Source organism: Lepidochelys kempii, chromosome 6, assembly GCF_965140265.1.
Source record: "Lepidochelys kempii isolate rLepKem1 chromosome 6, rLepKem1.hap2, whole genome shotgun sequence".
Taxonomy (NCBI): domain Eukaryota; kingdom Metazoa; phylum Chordata; order Testudines; family Cheloniidae; genus Lepidochelys; species Lepidochelys kempii.
The window spans coordinates 122,843,334-122,859,501 of record NC_133261.1 but is presented as its reverse complement, the minus strand read 5'-3'; the positions used below and the strand labels follow the sequence as shown (position 1 = coordinate 122,859,501).

The window sequence follows — 16,168 nt, the reverse complement described above, 5'->3', positions numbered from 1 at the left end:
ATTTTAATTAAAGAGTACAGTGACTCTAAGAGATATTAAGCTGTTAATCTTAAAAACTACTTTAGAGGTAAAATTCCCTTTTGGAAGAAGTTGTGAATGTTATTGTAATAGACAGTCCTGTTAACCATCCCTGTAACCAGGAGTAGCACAAGCTATTCTTTATATATCTGCCAGCGTACCTGAGTCTGTGTATGTAACAGCCTCACTATTATTTTCTCGGCCTCTCCTGGCCATGCATTACAAATTTAGATGACTTGCTTCTGACTATTAGTGATTTTGTGAGGTGAACAAAATGTCCAGTAGGGACTAGAACAGAGATGGCCAGACTACCACATGTGGGCTTCTAGTTCTCCTCTTATCTGTAGCACAGTATTTTATGTTGTAGCAGAAGCTTCCATGTGTATTGTCTGCCCACTAGCAACATTTCCCCACAGAGTATACAAGTGGACAGTTGCCTGCTTCCGATTTCCCATGGCAACAGAAACAGAGTTGGGAGACTGGCCCAGCTTAAATCAGAAATAATTGGGTGTTTCAGTCTAGCTGGGGATGTTGGTTAGAAGTGATAACTGGCAGGCAGCCAGTATCCGTGGTCTTTAGTAGTACAGTGTATTGATAAGAGAGATGACAAACCTGGAGACTGTTGCAGCTGGCAGCCTGATTTTTGCAGTGACTTTGAATCCATGTGCTGGAATGTTTGCCTGCTCTTGACTATCAGACTTCTTTCCACTTGTGAACCAAATAACTTAATTTAAATTTTCAGAGGCATATTCTACAGGATTATTTAATTTATGATTTTGAATAGCAAACTGGCCATTTAGTTACATTTGCAAATCTTGTGCCACTATCTTTGTCTCTGGCTTCATTCTAGTTTTTGATGATGGAGATGAGAGGACGTTGAGACGAACTTCATTGTGCTTGAAGGGGGAAAGGCACTTTGCAGAAAGTGAGGTAAGGAGATGTTAACTTTTCTTCAAGCTGGAAAGTAAGTCTTTACATTGTGGAAGAATTGCAAGCTAATTTATATTCCCATCTTCTAGACACTTGACCAACTGCCACTAACAAATCCAGAGCACTTTGGAACTCCAGTAATTGGGAAGAAATCCAACAGAGGAAGAAGATCTTCTCTTCCTGTGTGAGTTTTTATCATTCTATATATGATACTTTGTTACCTTATTGTCCTTTGCTAAAGTCAGATGACCCTAGAAATTCAATGTGTGCATAGCAGACAGAATTTGGTCTTAAATAACTAAAAAGAGTGATGTAGGAGGGATGAAACCGTCATTATTTTGTCATGTATTATATTCACAGCCTATATTTGAAAAGCAGTCATCTCGTCAGGCACTAGCTTTAAAATGTAATCACTTTCAAATTTATGAAAAAACTTTGGTATATGAGTAAATCTAGGATTTTTAACGTGCTTAGGCATTTAAACTGGTAAAACTGTACATACAGAAGCTTTGGGGCAAGAACGCTCTTTGTTCTGTGTTTGTACAGGACCTCGCACAGTGGAGGCCTGTTCCATGATTGGGGTTCCCAGGAAGTACTGCAATACAAATAATTATAATTGTGAGCACAGAGGAACTTCAGTAAATCAAACTTCTTCTACTTAATTTATACTCTCTTACTATTTCAGTTTTTTCAAGTTCAACCTTCTGCTTTTAAAAGTTAATTTTAGTGGCCCTTAACCAGTATTTTACTGCTGTTCTTACGAGTTATATTTCCTCAAAATTATTATCTTCAAATTAAGGCTGTTTTTAAAATATTGTATGCTTAATCCTCTAGCACTGAAGATGAAAAAGAGGAAGAAAGTAGTGAAGAGGAAGAGGAAGATAAGAGACGTCTTAATGATGAATTGCTTGGCAAAGTTGTCAGTGTAATTTTTTGTTCGGAGAAGACTGACTGGTATCCGGCTTTGGTAAGTAACAAATGATTGGGATATCCACAGTATAATGCCTTCAGAATACTATATTTTGGGTTTTTTGGGGTGTGTGTGTGAAAGGGTGTTCTGAATCTGTGTCAGAGCACTACTCTTGTCACTCCTTCCTTCCTCTATACTTGAATAGCACTACTTGCAGCCATTACAGCTCCTAGAGCAAGACTTGGGGATAGCTATCAAACTCAGGACTCCCTAGGCAGCAGGCTCATGAAGAATACATGTTTTGGGGTGGCCATTTTTTGTTTTTACAATTTAAGGGAGCAACAGGAAAATAAATATTCTGAGAAGTATTGAAACGTGTATCTGCTTTGTCTCTGACTTTAGTAAAAAGCTATACTTACAAAAAAAAATATAGGTTTTTTTTTTTAATATTGATCTTTCAACAAAATCAGATCTACTAAAACTACTACCTGTTGGTAATGTAAAACTACATTTCTAATCCTTTTTCTTTGTTTAAAATTTATAAACTACCAGATAAAATGCACGTGTGTGCTCTGTATATTATAGTATATTTTTTAAAAAAAAGTTGACAAATTAAACTTTGTTCAGTGACATGAACAGTAGGGATTGGGTATTAGAGTGTTTTCATTTGTAAATTGACTTGTAATAGTTCTGGTTACAAATAACATACACGAGCAATCTAAAATAATCCTGGTGTTCTGTTGCTCTTGTACCTTTAATGTAAGGATGGAAATGTTTTACAGAACTTAAAAAAACATCAAAGGAAGCTTTATCAATACGTTTTTGTAGTTCCTATAGTTAAGCGTATGCATATTGTCTCCTTACATCAAGGACAACCACCCATTATTATAAACACTTTCATTAGAGTGTTGAATTGGGACATTTTACCCACTGATTCAAATGTTACCTTGTTAGATTTACTGTAGGTTAATGAATGTACATTGTATCTGGCTACTTGGTGCTGCTTTTCAGGAACTAACTGGAAAGAGACGACCTATCACATTGGGTTAACTGAATTTTAACACTGATTTTTTTTGGATGCAAGTAGGAAGAAAGATTAATTGTATACACAATAGTGTTTTTCTGCTGCAAGTATGTATCAGTATATTGTACCCTAATAAGTAGATATTGATGACTTCTGAGGTGCATGTCAAGGTTTATTAAAAACACGTTGGTATGTATCTCTTTCAGGACAGTAGATCTCGGTTCACTGAGATATGAAATATAGTATTGTTTCATATCTTCTGACTGTTGGTCAGAGCTCCATTTTGGTCATTCATTAAGCAAAAATTGTTCTAATATTCTAACTGGGAAATTGCTAGAAGTCCAGAAACTGTTGTTATCCTCTTAGCTAACAAAGAAATAGGAATCTCTGAATTCAGTCTGGTGTGAAATCCTGGCCCCATTGACGTGAATGACAAAACTCTTATTGACTTCACTGGAGCCAGGATTTTGCCTGAGAGTGTTAACGTTGCTCTAGACCTTAAGAAGCAGTTATAGCTGGAAAACAGACTGGAAAAAAATAACCTTATTTGTGTCACTAGAGTAACACAACTCTGAATGCACAAAGAACATGATGGTAAAGATTTTACAAACTACCATTTAATCCTACAGCTTTAATACAACTGTGGAGGAGCTTTGGTTGACATTATCAACAGTATTATTTACTTAAGTCCCAGATGTAGAAACTTTAATATTGGGGATCATACATAAACCAGAAAAAAAGGAAGCTTACCTTTTGGATCCCAGCCTTAATATGAAAGACTAGAAATTGTAATCTGAGCAAGTTTTAATCTGAAAAACTATTGTATGGGTAAACATGTAATTCCACAATGCCATCTTTATAGAATAGCTTTTCAGAGTATAACTGCACTTTTGATCATTTACCCCCTAGATGCCAATAATAAAACTTCCTGGGTTGTTATATGAATGTTTACAATGTTGGATATGGTGCTCGTTTGGCAGCTTCTTAATTTTAGTCAAGTATTTATGAAGAAGTTGTTCATTGCCAGACTTTACAACGTAAATAGGAGTATACAAAAACCTAATTGCTGTTGCCTTTTCTGAAATTGGAAATAACAGTAAAAGAAAGTAGAAAGCATTTATACAGTCTTACTTTTTTTAGCAAGAAGAATAGCAACTCTTGAGAGCAATGTGTTTTATTTGAAACTTCAGGTAATATCTCCTAGCTGTAACGATGACATCACAGTGAAAAAGGACCAGTGTTTAGTTCGATCTTTTGCAGATTCCAAATTGTGAGTAATAGAATACTCTTAATAATAGTGTTGTATTGAAAAATGTGTGAACTTGTGACAAAAATTTCTTTGTGGACATTATTAAATTGTACATTAAGATCTTTCTATACAAAACTTAAGTACAGGATTCTGGTTAGTTAAAATTTATAACCAATGACTCATTATTTTCTTGCAACTTAAAATGAAAAAAGGCAAGCGACTTACAACTCAAGAAAAAACACAATAAAATTTTCTAACTATTTCATGCTTAAGATGCTCAATTGAGTTAACATATTTGGTGGAGGACAGTGGGGGGCTTACCAATGTTTCTAAATCATCTTAGATGATTAAAGATAAATAATTTTTTTAAATTTTATTTTTGTTAGTCAAGCATTTTACTTCTGTTTTTCTCACTTTTTAGTTTACAGACACTTTCCAATTAATTTCTCCTTTTGGGTTTTTCATACATTAGTATAGTCCTTCATTTGGGTTGCAACATTGCGTTGGAATTTGTTGGGGTTTTTTGATAGACTTCTTTAAACTTTCCACTGAAATAGAAAGATCATTTTTTAGAGGTCTTAAGTTTTTGTAAAAGCTTTTTATGTAACTTGGGTCCTGATGTTCCTCACTTAAGGTCTGCCAGTGTGGTACATTTTTGTGCATGTTTGTTGCAACAATGTTTTTAAACTGCTCTTTCAGTAGCAATTTGTAGCCTTTAACTAACAAACTCAGCATTTATTAAGAGAAGGTGAATTGAAAGTATTACTGGGTTACAAACTGCTACTGAAGGGGCACCTGGGCATCTAGGATATTGAGTGAGAGAAAGAGGGTCTAGTTACTCCAGAGAATCTTAAAAATAAGAGAACTTTATTAAAAAATATATTCAAAACAATTAACGTTTTAACCATTTCCTATTATTTTTTCGTATACCATTTAGTAACTGCTTCTCATAGTGCATAAACCTCAACATTGTTTTTGTACAAAACATGCCTGTTTTTAAAAAAGAAATGAGCTATGGTTATAGCAGCAGTAATTCTCAATAGAGTGTGAATTAGTAGGCTACTGATGCACTGTTCCTTTTGGCCTTATTATGTGACCAAGGCATGCATCAATAGCCTACTTGAAGCATATTTTGTTGTGAATTATCGCTACAAATAACATTGAATATGTCTTATTACCAGTGCCTACTGGACAGTTTTTCTATTTACTTTTTCTTAAAAAGGACTGTCTCGCCCCCTTCCCCCCCCTAATTTTCTTTAGCTTGAGAAAGTGGTGGCCACCAGTTCCTTTAACTCTACTGGGGTTTTGCTACAGTTACTGAGAATGAACTGAAAGAAGAAAAATCCTATTATAATAACTCACTTGAAATATTACAATTGTAGGTTGGCCTACATTCCTATTATAGCAACCAAATTTAACTCAATATTTGGAATACATCTTGTTCCAAACGTAAAAGATTCCATATGTGTTAGCATGAGAGCACTTTTGAAACTTAAAAAATTGTATTTGCTTTACATACCTTGTTTTGTGTTAGCAAAAATACAGTTTAAAAACAGGGCACACATTTACTTGTCAATATATAGATTGTTTCCTTTTGATAGTAGTTGTTTTTGTAAACCGTAATATTGATATGGGATATATTACTTTATACATGCAGTAGCTACTTTGTAAAGAATGACTTCCATCTTTTCTCACCCCATTCCTTTTCTGCTGGTTACATATTATAAAATCAAGGATTCATTTTCATTGATCTAGCTGGAGGAACTATTTTTATATTGGATTTTCTATAAACTGGTCTTGAAATTGCTTTGAGTGATCAGATCTCTGTAGCATGCCCTAAAATTTGTATTTAAAAAGTAAATGTGCAGCTTTTCCTTAAAATATTATGAAATATAGTAAAAGTTTATATTGTAACCTGACATCCAGTTCTTGTTCTTCCTTGCATTAATTCCCCCAAATGAATTGCTCTACAAGTCCTCTCCCTCCAAAGTGCTCAGCCATATCCTCTATCACACCACATGCTAACATGTCTTCCTTTGTCATCCCACCACTTCTTAACATGACATCTAACTAACATGGACAAAAGCAAGGAAATGTAGAGATAAAACTTTGTTTCTACTGTATATTGGTGCTACAGACGTTAACTGTTTGAGTGATTGAGAGTAATGGCAAACTATCTGGCCGAAGTTTTAATTTCCTTGATAGTATGTTGTGGGTTTTAAAAGAAAAAATTAAGAATATTTTAAATACTTTAAAAATATAACAGCTCTGTAACTATAACAGATTAAATTATCATTTTTAATTAAAAAGGCACTTTTGATGATTTTGGGAATGAAGATTGGGAGTTTCTATGTTATTGCTAGTATATATTGTGTTAGTGCATATGTCCGCTGATGCTGTATGTATAATTATAAAGGACCTTATTGTTGAAAGTGAATGAAGGGTCTTGAATTTTGAGAAATCACTTTTTTCATAAATGGAGTACTACTTGACTTATTCCTATTTTATTAAATACTTTCCTCTCTTTCAGTTATTCAATAGCAAGAAAGGACATCAAAGAACTAGATGTAAACCTATCAAAATCTGATCTGTCTGCTAAAAAAGGTATATTAGAATAAGTCTTCTCTGGTTTCAAAAACAAATCAGTTGTGTAATGCAATATTGAACCTTCTGCTGGGATGTGACCAGACTTAACTGCTTTCAGTTTACCATTGGAGGTTACAGTGAATACTAATAATACTGCTATATACTGTATGCTACGACTTAGCATTTTAACAGTGCTTTGCTAAGAAGCATTGGCAGCTATTGCTTCATACTTAAGATGGTAACCAAGCTTCCATTATAAGTCTGATTTATTTGGGGAGGGGAGTTCCCTCTCTAAAATCCACCCAAGTTATATTGGCCTCCAAATTGGTAGGATATGCGTGGACTTGAGGTAGAAATATTCTACTGAGTTTGAAGTACCTTTATACACAGGATTCCTGAATTATGGCACTCTAAAAACAGAGCTTTTCACTAGAATTCAAAAAGTCTCCTTTGTTATTGTTTTCCTTATGGAGGCTTCTTAATGGAAAGAGAATTTTACCTCCAAAAGTAGGGAAGGGTAGGGAAGGACTTGTATGTCACAGGAGGGCTTGCCAAGCGAGGGCTTGTCCACAAAGAGTCTTCTGCAAACCACAGGAGGTTCATCAGTTACAGAAGCCAGGGAGGTATTAGTGCTCCCCAAACCTTCTACAACAACACTGAGCAGGTCCTTGGTGTTCCCACCCCTATCTATTTTAGGTACTTGTATGGCCCCCATTACTGTAGTATCCAAGTGCCTTACAGTCTTTAATGTATTTATCCTTACAAACACCTGTGTGAGCAAGGACAGTTATCCCCATTTTACAGTCGGGGAACTGAGGCACAGAGAGACTAAGTGACATGCCCAGGATTACACAGGAAGTCTGTGGTGGAGCTGGAAACAGCTTGAGTCTCTAGAATCCCAGACTAGCACCGCTAATCATTGGACCATCTTTCCTCTGCTTCTTCTGCACTTCCCAACCAAAAATCAGCCTCTCCTGCTCCCTGCCAAATTCCTGTGCCTCACAGGTTCACAAGCTTGAGTCCAAAAAGACTTACTGGGCCACTGATGCAGGTACCCAGGTGAAGCCCTATTCCACCATCCCAAAGATCTGCAGGAGGCTGGCTGTATTAAGTGAACATTAATGAGCATGAGGAAGGTATACGTTAGTGAGTCTCAGGGAGTTGGGAGGGTATGGGGGAATCTCCACTCTGCTCCCCAGCCCCATATTGGGAATAGTTTAAAAAAAAAAAAGCAATATCCATACAAAACCCCTAAAATTATAGTGTGGATACCTCTCAGTGGGTTTAGATGTGTATTGCCTTAATAACATTAGAGTTTGAAACAAAAAATCCAAACCCTAGAAACCAAATATGTTCATAGGGAAGATTGCCTTGCTTGAGAAATACAGTCATATTGCCTTAACTCAACCCCCTGGGGATGCTCTGAGGGGAATAAAGAAACTTCTACTATATTATCACCCATATCAATTTATTTTAAAACCCTACAGTCATACATGATCCATACTGAAGAATTATAGGCAAATGGGCATACTGAAGGCAGTCATTCATTCCTTACCATTAAATGTCTTATCCTACAAAGTGCTGAGCTCACTCAAAGCCTCTCATACAAGGCACATATGCCTTGATCATGAAATTAGAGCACTAATACTGTATTAAAAGAGCAAATGATAATGTGGTGAGAAATCATCACGCTTGGCATAAGAGACATGTATGTATGAAGCAAGTATTTCAACCAATGTTTTGTGATGCTTGTTTCTGATAAAGTTGGATGTAAGGTGAAGATGATAACTCTGCCCTCAAGGTGCCTGCCTAAGATAACATCGTACTTGTCAAATGGCACCTAAGTTAACTTTGAATTCCATGGATTTCCAGTATTTGGGTTTTTAATCTAACACTCTTGAAAACTAAAATCTGCTCATACTGTGAAGATGTACTTGCAACCTTAGGATGGAGTTAAGTTTTTGTGTGGGGATAAATGATAAATTTAAATTAAATTAAATTAAATAAAATTAAATAAGATAAAATTAAATTTTTAATTAACTTTTCACCACCTATTGACAATTCACCTCTGAATTTTCCTCCCCACTTTCATTATAATTTGAAAAAAGAAGAAAAATGAGGAATATTTTGTAATTTACATAATTTTGAGTCTTAGTACCTTGAACCCTAGACATTTTCCTCTGTAGGGTTACAGGAAGCAAGCACTTTCTTAAACACAAAAGCTGTTCCTGATAACTGGAAAATGGATATGAGTGAAATTCTGGAGTCCTCCAGCAGTGATGAGGAAGATGGAGCTGCTGCAGAGAGTGATGAAGAAGAAGACAAAGTGGAAGAAAAGGAGGAAGAAGTAGTGGTAAGTCTCTTTTTATATTAGAAACAATTATGCAGTTAGAAATGGCAGATACAGAATTTAAATGTCCAAGGACATTTTAGTTACCAGATTTGTGATCTCAAACTTGGCTTACTCACTTTTGAGTTTTCAGACCTGTTTATCCTCCCTTCACAACTCTCTTTAGTGGTATCTGTGTACAACTGCAGATAGTCTGCCATTATCCAAGGCATAAATCTGAGACAAATCTCAGAAATAAATCAGAAAACATTGTTGGAGAGGGTCTGGGTAAGAAATATGCAGATAGAGAAAGGAAATAAAAATTAAAATTTGATACATGTCTGAATAATAACCTAGTGCTGATTTAAAGTATAACATGTTTCTAAAATCCAAGATCCTCTTGAATGAAGAATACTTCCTGTCAGAGAAGGTACTAAAATGCCAAAATAAAAATATCGGCATAGTAGAGGAAAGTGGTAGGTGGATGGATTGTGCCCTGTTATAACTTATTTGTTAGCTATCTAAGAACCTCAGAATCTTATGCTAATTATCTTTGTAGACAATATTTCAGTAAAGCTTTCTTTAAATATTAAAATGTTTTAAGTTATGGAATGGTAATGTTAGTGTCTGTTTAATATATGCCTTAAATTCAATACGAGTGTCTGTGTCACAGAAGTATTGATAAAATGATCCAGTTACTCAGTTTCCATAAAGTAAAGCATCATCTCTCCTTATGTCATCAAAAATGAATTTATGGAATTTCCTTTCATTTTTATCTGGTTTTAAATCTTACAGAATTAGATTTACTTGCAAACAAAATATTTCTTTGTAAGTTTGTGTACCATACATGGAACTAGGAGATTCATTATATAGAAGAGGAAAGTAAACTTTCTGTTTTTAAAGAGGGTCAAATATCGTTTCCCTTTCACTTCCCCTGTAGTATGTGGTTTTGTCACACTGAAAACAGAATGGCTGTTCATACTTGGAGGCAGGCTGCCTACAGTGTTGCCATAGTAACATTCTGTTGGTTTCAAGTGAGCATGCTCAGGAAAGAGAGGAAGATTTAGCAGAGGCTTGGCAGCCTGCCAGTGAGGCTTGCCAGATGCTTTGAAATGGACTGTCTCTTTCTTTTCCTTTCATGTAATGTCTGATTTTTATATGGAAGAGAATGTAAGTAATGCTATATAACTGCGGATGTCGTGCAGTGAGAGAGAAAGAAAGCAAATATTTGGAAGTCAGGATGAAATATGTCCAGGCACTGGGCAGATTAGGTAGAAGGGAAATATAACCATTTTTCAGTTGAGAGAAAATGCAGCTCATAGGTAAGGAGTTTGTGTTTTTAATCTGAAACGTTAACATTTTTCATGATTAAGAATGTGGATTTGACTTGGAGTTCAAGGTTTCTGATTTGCGAACAATGTGGTATAGCATGTAGCCAAGGGTAAATGTTTCCTTGTTTAAAACAATAAAATAAAAACCTATTTTTAGACATTAATGTTGTGCCTTAGTAATAGTGTTCTGAAAAATGGAGTAGTTTTCCATATGAAAATATTGATATTGTTAGATAAATGTGAGGATGAATGTGCATAGAATATGAAATCCCACTGGTTTTTTTCCTCTGTATGTAGTGATAAGAATTGAATAGGCCACATTTTGCAGGGTGTGAACTGTTGCAGTCTGCGTTGATCTGTACTAACGTTTGTTAAAATTGCATACTCCCGGTCAGTTTTGGGTTTTTTTGTTTTTAAAGAAAAAAGATGGCTTTATCGGCTTCTGGTATAATTTTTTGTGTCATTTTACAATGGATGTTGTCTAAAAGTGCAGTATGCTTCAAACAAAGAAGGGGGAGGGGTAGCTTTGTTTAAAAACAAAACAGCATTCCTATAAAACAAATGGGGTTTTCATTTCTGATTCTAAGAAAATAATCTGTTGATCAAGGAAAGGGAGGTAAAGCATTCCAGAGATGTAGATATGTCAGTAGGAAAAGCTGTAGTATCCATTGTTTCCAGGTGACAAGTAGGGATGTAAAGATAAAGGGATCATAAAGCTATCTAGTGGAGCATAGATATTTTTATTTTTTTTTTAGATTGTCTGAGCAGAGCTGTCATTCTCGACCATGAAGTCAAAATCTTGATTATTCTGTTATAATAGTCTAATCTTAAATATTTAATTGTGGGCAAAGCTCAATATTTCTGCTAAAGAGAGAATTTAGGAATTGTGATTTTTTTTTTTTTCTTTAAGGGTTTTCTTCAAAACGTCACTAATCTGGGATGCAGACCTAAGGCAGCCAATGAATAAAAGACTGTTGCCTTGGCTATGTATGATTATAAATATTGAATCACTCAAATTTTAATCAAGGTCAAAATAACCTCATTCCTTCTTCTGTCAGAATATCCTTCAATGTATCTTCTGTTTTGGGACTCTGAGTCACTCTGTTCTATTTTTTTAAAATTTACCATGGTGGTGCAGTAATGGCCTAGCTGCCAACAGGCATGGAAGGCCTTTCTCAGATAAATGACATGGAGTCCCCTTAACTCTGCAAATATATATTTAGTACATACCCAGCATATTGTCAGTCAAATCCAAAGGATGGTATTATTATGGAGTCAGAACAGTTGCTTGTGATTGTAGAACCTAGTATGTTCTCACAGCTGGATTAGGATCCATAATTTTGCTTTGACACACTGTAGGTTTTTTTTGGTTTGGTTTGGTTTTTTTGTGATTGATTTGGTAGTGGTGCAGTACAACGGAGTAATTTAGGATAAGCACCAAGGTATTGTGGTGTTGCTGCATAGTCTTTTCAGGATCTGAGAGTATGGGATCAACATGGTGGTACCCAGATGATTATCTCTCCTGTTGGAGGTAACTTTATGAGTGTGGAATTCTTTACAGTTGGCAGTGCAGGAGGAAGATCTGGAGATAGCTTTGGCATTGACATCTGTATTAAATTTTAGAAGAACATTAACATGTATCATGTTGCAGAATGAGTTTCTCAAAAGATTAAATTTATGAGACTTTTTTGCAGTAATTTCAAAGTACTGCATAGCAGCCCTAAGTTATTGTATTGCTTTCAACTTACAATTGGATGCTTATTTAAGTAATGAAACTGACTTTTTGTTACTATTATTTTTGCTTTTCCTTTTGGTTGAATAAGGTAACTTTTCCCATTTGGAAGTGAGTGGTTGGTTTGAATATAACCACTGGTCTGTTGGTTATAACCTTTTGTATTCAATTTGTAAATTTAAAAATCTGAAGTACGAGTGTGCTAGATACATATTCGGATGTAGCAGCCATTCTGAGGATAAATTGGAACTGAAGGTATAAATTTGAAACTCTTCTATATCATTGGCATGCATCTGATGAAGTGAGCTGTAGCTCACGAAAGCTCATGCTCAAATAAATTGGTTAGTCTCTAAGGTGCCACAAGTACTCCTTTTCTTTTTGCGAATACAGACTAACACGGCTGTTACTCTGAAAATTGTCTGCTTTGAAAACATTCCAGAAGCTAAAGGTCTGTCTCTAATATGCATGTCTTATTAAAAATCAAAAATATGTACAACCATATTATTTCTTGTACTTATACTCTTCTGTCAAGGAAGATGGCAATGGCTAGTTGTTTACCAGTAAATAAAAATGTCCAATGATTAACTTTTTCCTTGTCCTGTGTTTAAAGGGGAGAGTGCCTGCAGCTTGCAGTTTGATCTTTTGAGTCTCTTTGGACATTCTTCCTGTGGACAAATCAAGCCCTGTTCATGCATTTAGTTAAAATATATATATATATATATTCCTTTTGTTGAGTCAGAAGCAACAAAAGGAATTCCTATACGTCGAACGTATGCATTTGATTTTATGTGTAGGATTCAGAGAGTTACAGTAAGACATAATATTAAATGATGATTGGATCAAAGGGTAAGTGCTTTGGAGGGTGGGGCGTTGTGGGAAGGGAGGAATGGTGTATAAGGCCCTCAGTGTTCAGGTTTGGACAGTGTACCATGACTGAATTTAACTGCTATTGCCCCTGAGGAGGTAGTGTTTTTGTTTTATTATCCCTTTGGATTTTTCATCCTTTTAAATTTTTAGAAGCATGAAGAGTTAAGAACATAAAAACAGTGCTAGCTAGATCGCTCCCTCAGTGTCTCCCACTCAAGAGGGATTGGCTAGCAGACCTGCATCTTTTTCATGGAGAGTCTTCCTAATGGGAGATATTGCAGAAGCTGGCCAGTTCACCTCATGGGAGAAATGGGGGGAACAGGTCACCATGCTGGCCATCCTTTAAAGGTGTCTGTCTCATATGAGATCAGAAGTAAGTTGTTTTCCATTTGAAAATGAAATTTTGGTTCCTAACTCATTTCCTGCTGTTTGAAAATAAGAACTGCAAGTTCCAGGAGGATGTGGTGGCAGAGGGTGGGCTCTGTTCTTGGGGCAGTGGCAAGCACCTGGTCAAACTCCTTGTAACAGGGGCATATATTTTTAGGTCAAATTATAGATTTCTTGTCACGTGAATTTACCCTACTGAAATCTTCAACTGGGGGGAAAGATGGTCCATTTAAACAATGACTCTGAGGAGTTTTTTTTTTCAAAATAAGACACGTTCTAATGAAGTCAAATTCCTAAATGCTGAATCAGGAGCGTGGTGTAGCATGCACTTTTTCCAACACCCTTCAGATCTCTGTTTCTCAGAAAGGCAACAATATACTATAAGAGATAGAAAGTGTAATTAAAATAGAAAAGTTGCTACCTAGAAAGTTTCATATGATACTTCCAAATTTGCAGATATATATAAAAAATGGATGAAGTGTTCATCATTTTCCTGTGTGAAATTAGTTGTTTGGTCAAAGTCTACTTCCCAATGGACAGGTATTTGCATCATAAATATCACCACAGTTGGCACCCTTGTTGGCACTCTGAGCAGACAAACCAGTGACTGAATGGGCATGATGGCTGGACTACCTTTTAGCCTATAGAGGAGGTGTCATCCAGTTAGCACTGAGTCACGTCACTGCCCACCAGCAGTGCAAGAAAGCTTTCCCTGCTATACCTGCTCTGTGGATAAGTAGAGGATTTCAGTCCTAAGGATTTTCATTCCTGGACCTTTCACCAGCATTGAATTTACATTGGGTGGGGGATGAGGGGAGGGGAGGTGGAAATATTTGAAACGCATGAATTACATTTTAAAAATAGAGATTTGGGATTCTTGTACATGACTAGCGACTTCTAATGCTGCTTCCAAATTGCCACTATTCCCAGACTTCTCTAATGTGTAAATGATTTTCAGAGGGAAGATAAAAATGTTATCTGAAGCAGTCCATCTCTGGTGTCAAGTGCATGTGTTTTAAGGTAGCATATAAAATCTGACTCTAAAAATTGCATACAAGAATATCACAGTTCTCGCTGAATAGTTTTGAAAACAGCGTCCTTAAGATACATGGATTTACATAGCAGGTAAGTAGCCATGATAAATGTAATACCACACAATATATATTTAAAAGTGACAAATTCACTAATCTAAATTAACTCATTTGTCCAAGATTTCTGATTACTGTTTGAGTTTGTGGTTTATAGTGCACCCTGTTGTAAAATTAGACATTTTATATACAATTTTCATCTTCAAAGTTCTGTATGAACGTTGTAGTCTTATAATACCCTTCTGAGTTACCTATATTATCCCCATTGTACAGATAAGATGAGGCAGAGAGACGTTAAAAGATTGAAGGTATGTAGCAAATTGTCAAACCTGTAGGGTTCTTGGTTCCCATTCTTCTGTGTAGAGCACCAGATCATGCTTCTCTCTACTTTTTCATTTGCCCATCATGTTATGAGTTTTTACAGGGAGAGCCCCTCTTATAAGGGAACTTTGCAATATGAGTAGAACTAAAAACTTAAAACAACTGTTGTCTTCAGTTGGTGTCAAATTGGAAGTTGTTGCAGTAATTTTAATCGTTTAAATTGTCTTTACTTCATCAAATCCAATATCAGAAAGCAAATCTGTGGTTGACAAATTTACATGTAAATTTAAATTTACTAATTTAATTTAGTCTCTAAACAACTCTAGAATAATTCAATTACAATAACTTGTGGACTTGTTTTGATCTTACTGTATTCACATTCTTCTGAGCCTTGGTTACCATATCATATTGTTCTGCCTCCTAGATTGGTTCTATTTTCCCTTCAGGAAGTTCATAGTGTGGTTGGTCAAGCAATAACACTAAAGAAAAAGTTTCAGAGTAGCAGCCATGTTAGTCTGTATTCGCAAAAAGAAAAGGAGTACTTGTGGCACCTTAGAGACTAACAAATTTATTTGAGCAGAAGCTTTCGTGAGCCAAAGCTCACTTCATCGGATGCAGGCATCTGATGAAGTGAGCTGTAGCTCATGAAAGCTTATGCTCAAATAAATTTGTTAGTCTCTAAGGTGCCACAAGTACTCCTTTTTCTTTTTACTGAGGAAAAAGATATTTATGTATCTTAATCTACAATACTGTAGTCTATATATTGTAACAACTTGAAATAGCCAAAATTTTGAAGGATTTTGATATCGATCCTGAATTAAAGATTCTGTAGTCTGAGCACTGCTACTCTTTTTATATTAAACTGTCCATGCTCTCAAAGATATTAATGTCTGAAATTTTTCTTCATTTTGGACAGCAAACCAGTGGGCTTCTTAGTTTTGGTTTGGGTTTTTTTGGTCTGTCAGTTCTACGGGTTAAGACCAACTGAGTTGGTTACAGTTACAAGAGCTGTAACTTCTGGTTTGAAGAGTAGACGATAGGCCAGGATGTCAGGGCTATGTTTCCTTTCTCATTTGAATCCATAGAAGTGTTCAAGGCTGACACAACTATTGCTGAACATCTGGGGCATGAAGCAGGGCACACTAAAATCTGTGGGAGTTGGCTGTAGACTTCTGTGGGCATTGGATCAGGCTCATAGTGATTGTTTGCTTTGCGAGCTCCTACACTGTCAGGTTAAATAAAACACATACATGATTATTAGCAATACAGGGATTAAGAAAGGTACTCTGAGACACAGTGGGGTAGGGGTGTATAGTTTACAGAGAAATCATGTAAGTATTGTTGGTTTTGAATAACTGCAAATTATATCTAACTGTCATGATGGAAAAAAAATTTA

General features: G+C 35.8%; 1 protein-coding gene and 1 long non-coding RNA gene across 8 annotated transcripts in view; both read left to right on the top strand.

Annotated features, from left to right (window-relative positions):
* Window positions 1–16,168, top strand: part of ARID4A (AT-rich interaction domain 4A) — a 65,237-nt gene that overhangs the window by 18,464 nt on the left and 30,605 nt on the right. For all 7 annotated transcript variants that reach the window (XM_073349988.1, XM_073349986.1, XM_073349985.1 and 4 more), the window contains 6 exons: window positions 869–948; window positions 1,038–1,132; window positions 1,783–1,915; window positions 4,073–4,152; window positions 6,662–6,735; window positions 8,904–9,070. In XM_073349988.1, coding sequence (XP_073206089.1) covers window positions 869–948; window positions 1,038–1,132; window positions 1,783–1,915; window positions 4,073–4,152; window positions 6,662–6,735; window positions 8,904–9,070 — 629 coding nt within the window. The remainder of the gene's footprint in view (window positions 1–868; window positions 949–1,037; window positions 1,133–1,782; window positions 1,916–4,072; window positions 4,153–6,661; window positions 6,736–8,903; window positions 9,071–16,168) is intronic.
* LOC140913485 (uncharacterized) lies at window positions 10,378–15,287 on the top strand. The gene is made up of 2 exons (XR_012159601.1): window positions 10,378–14,488; window positions 14,725–15,287. It is a non-coding gene; the product is annotated as an uncharacterized lncRNA (long non-coding RNA).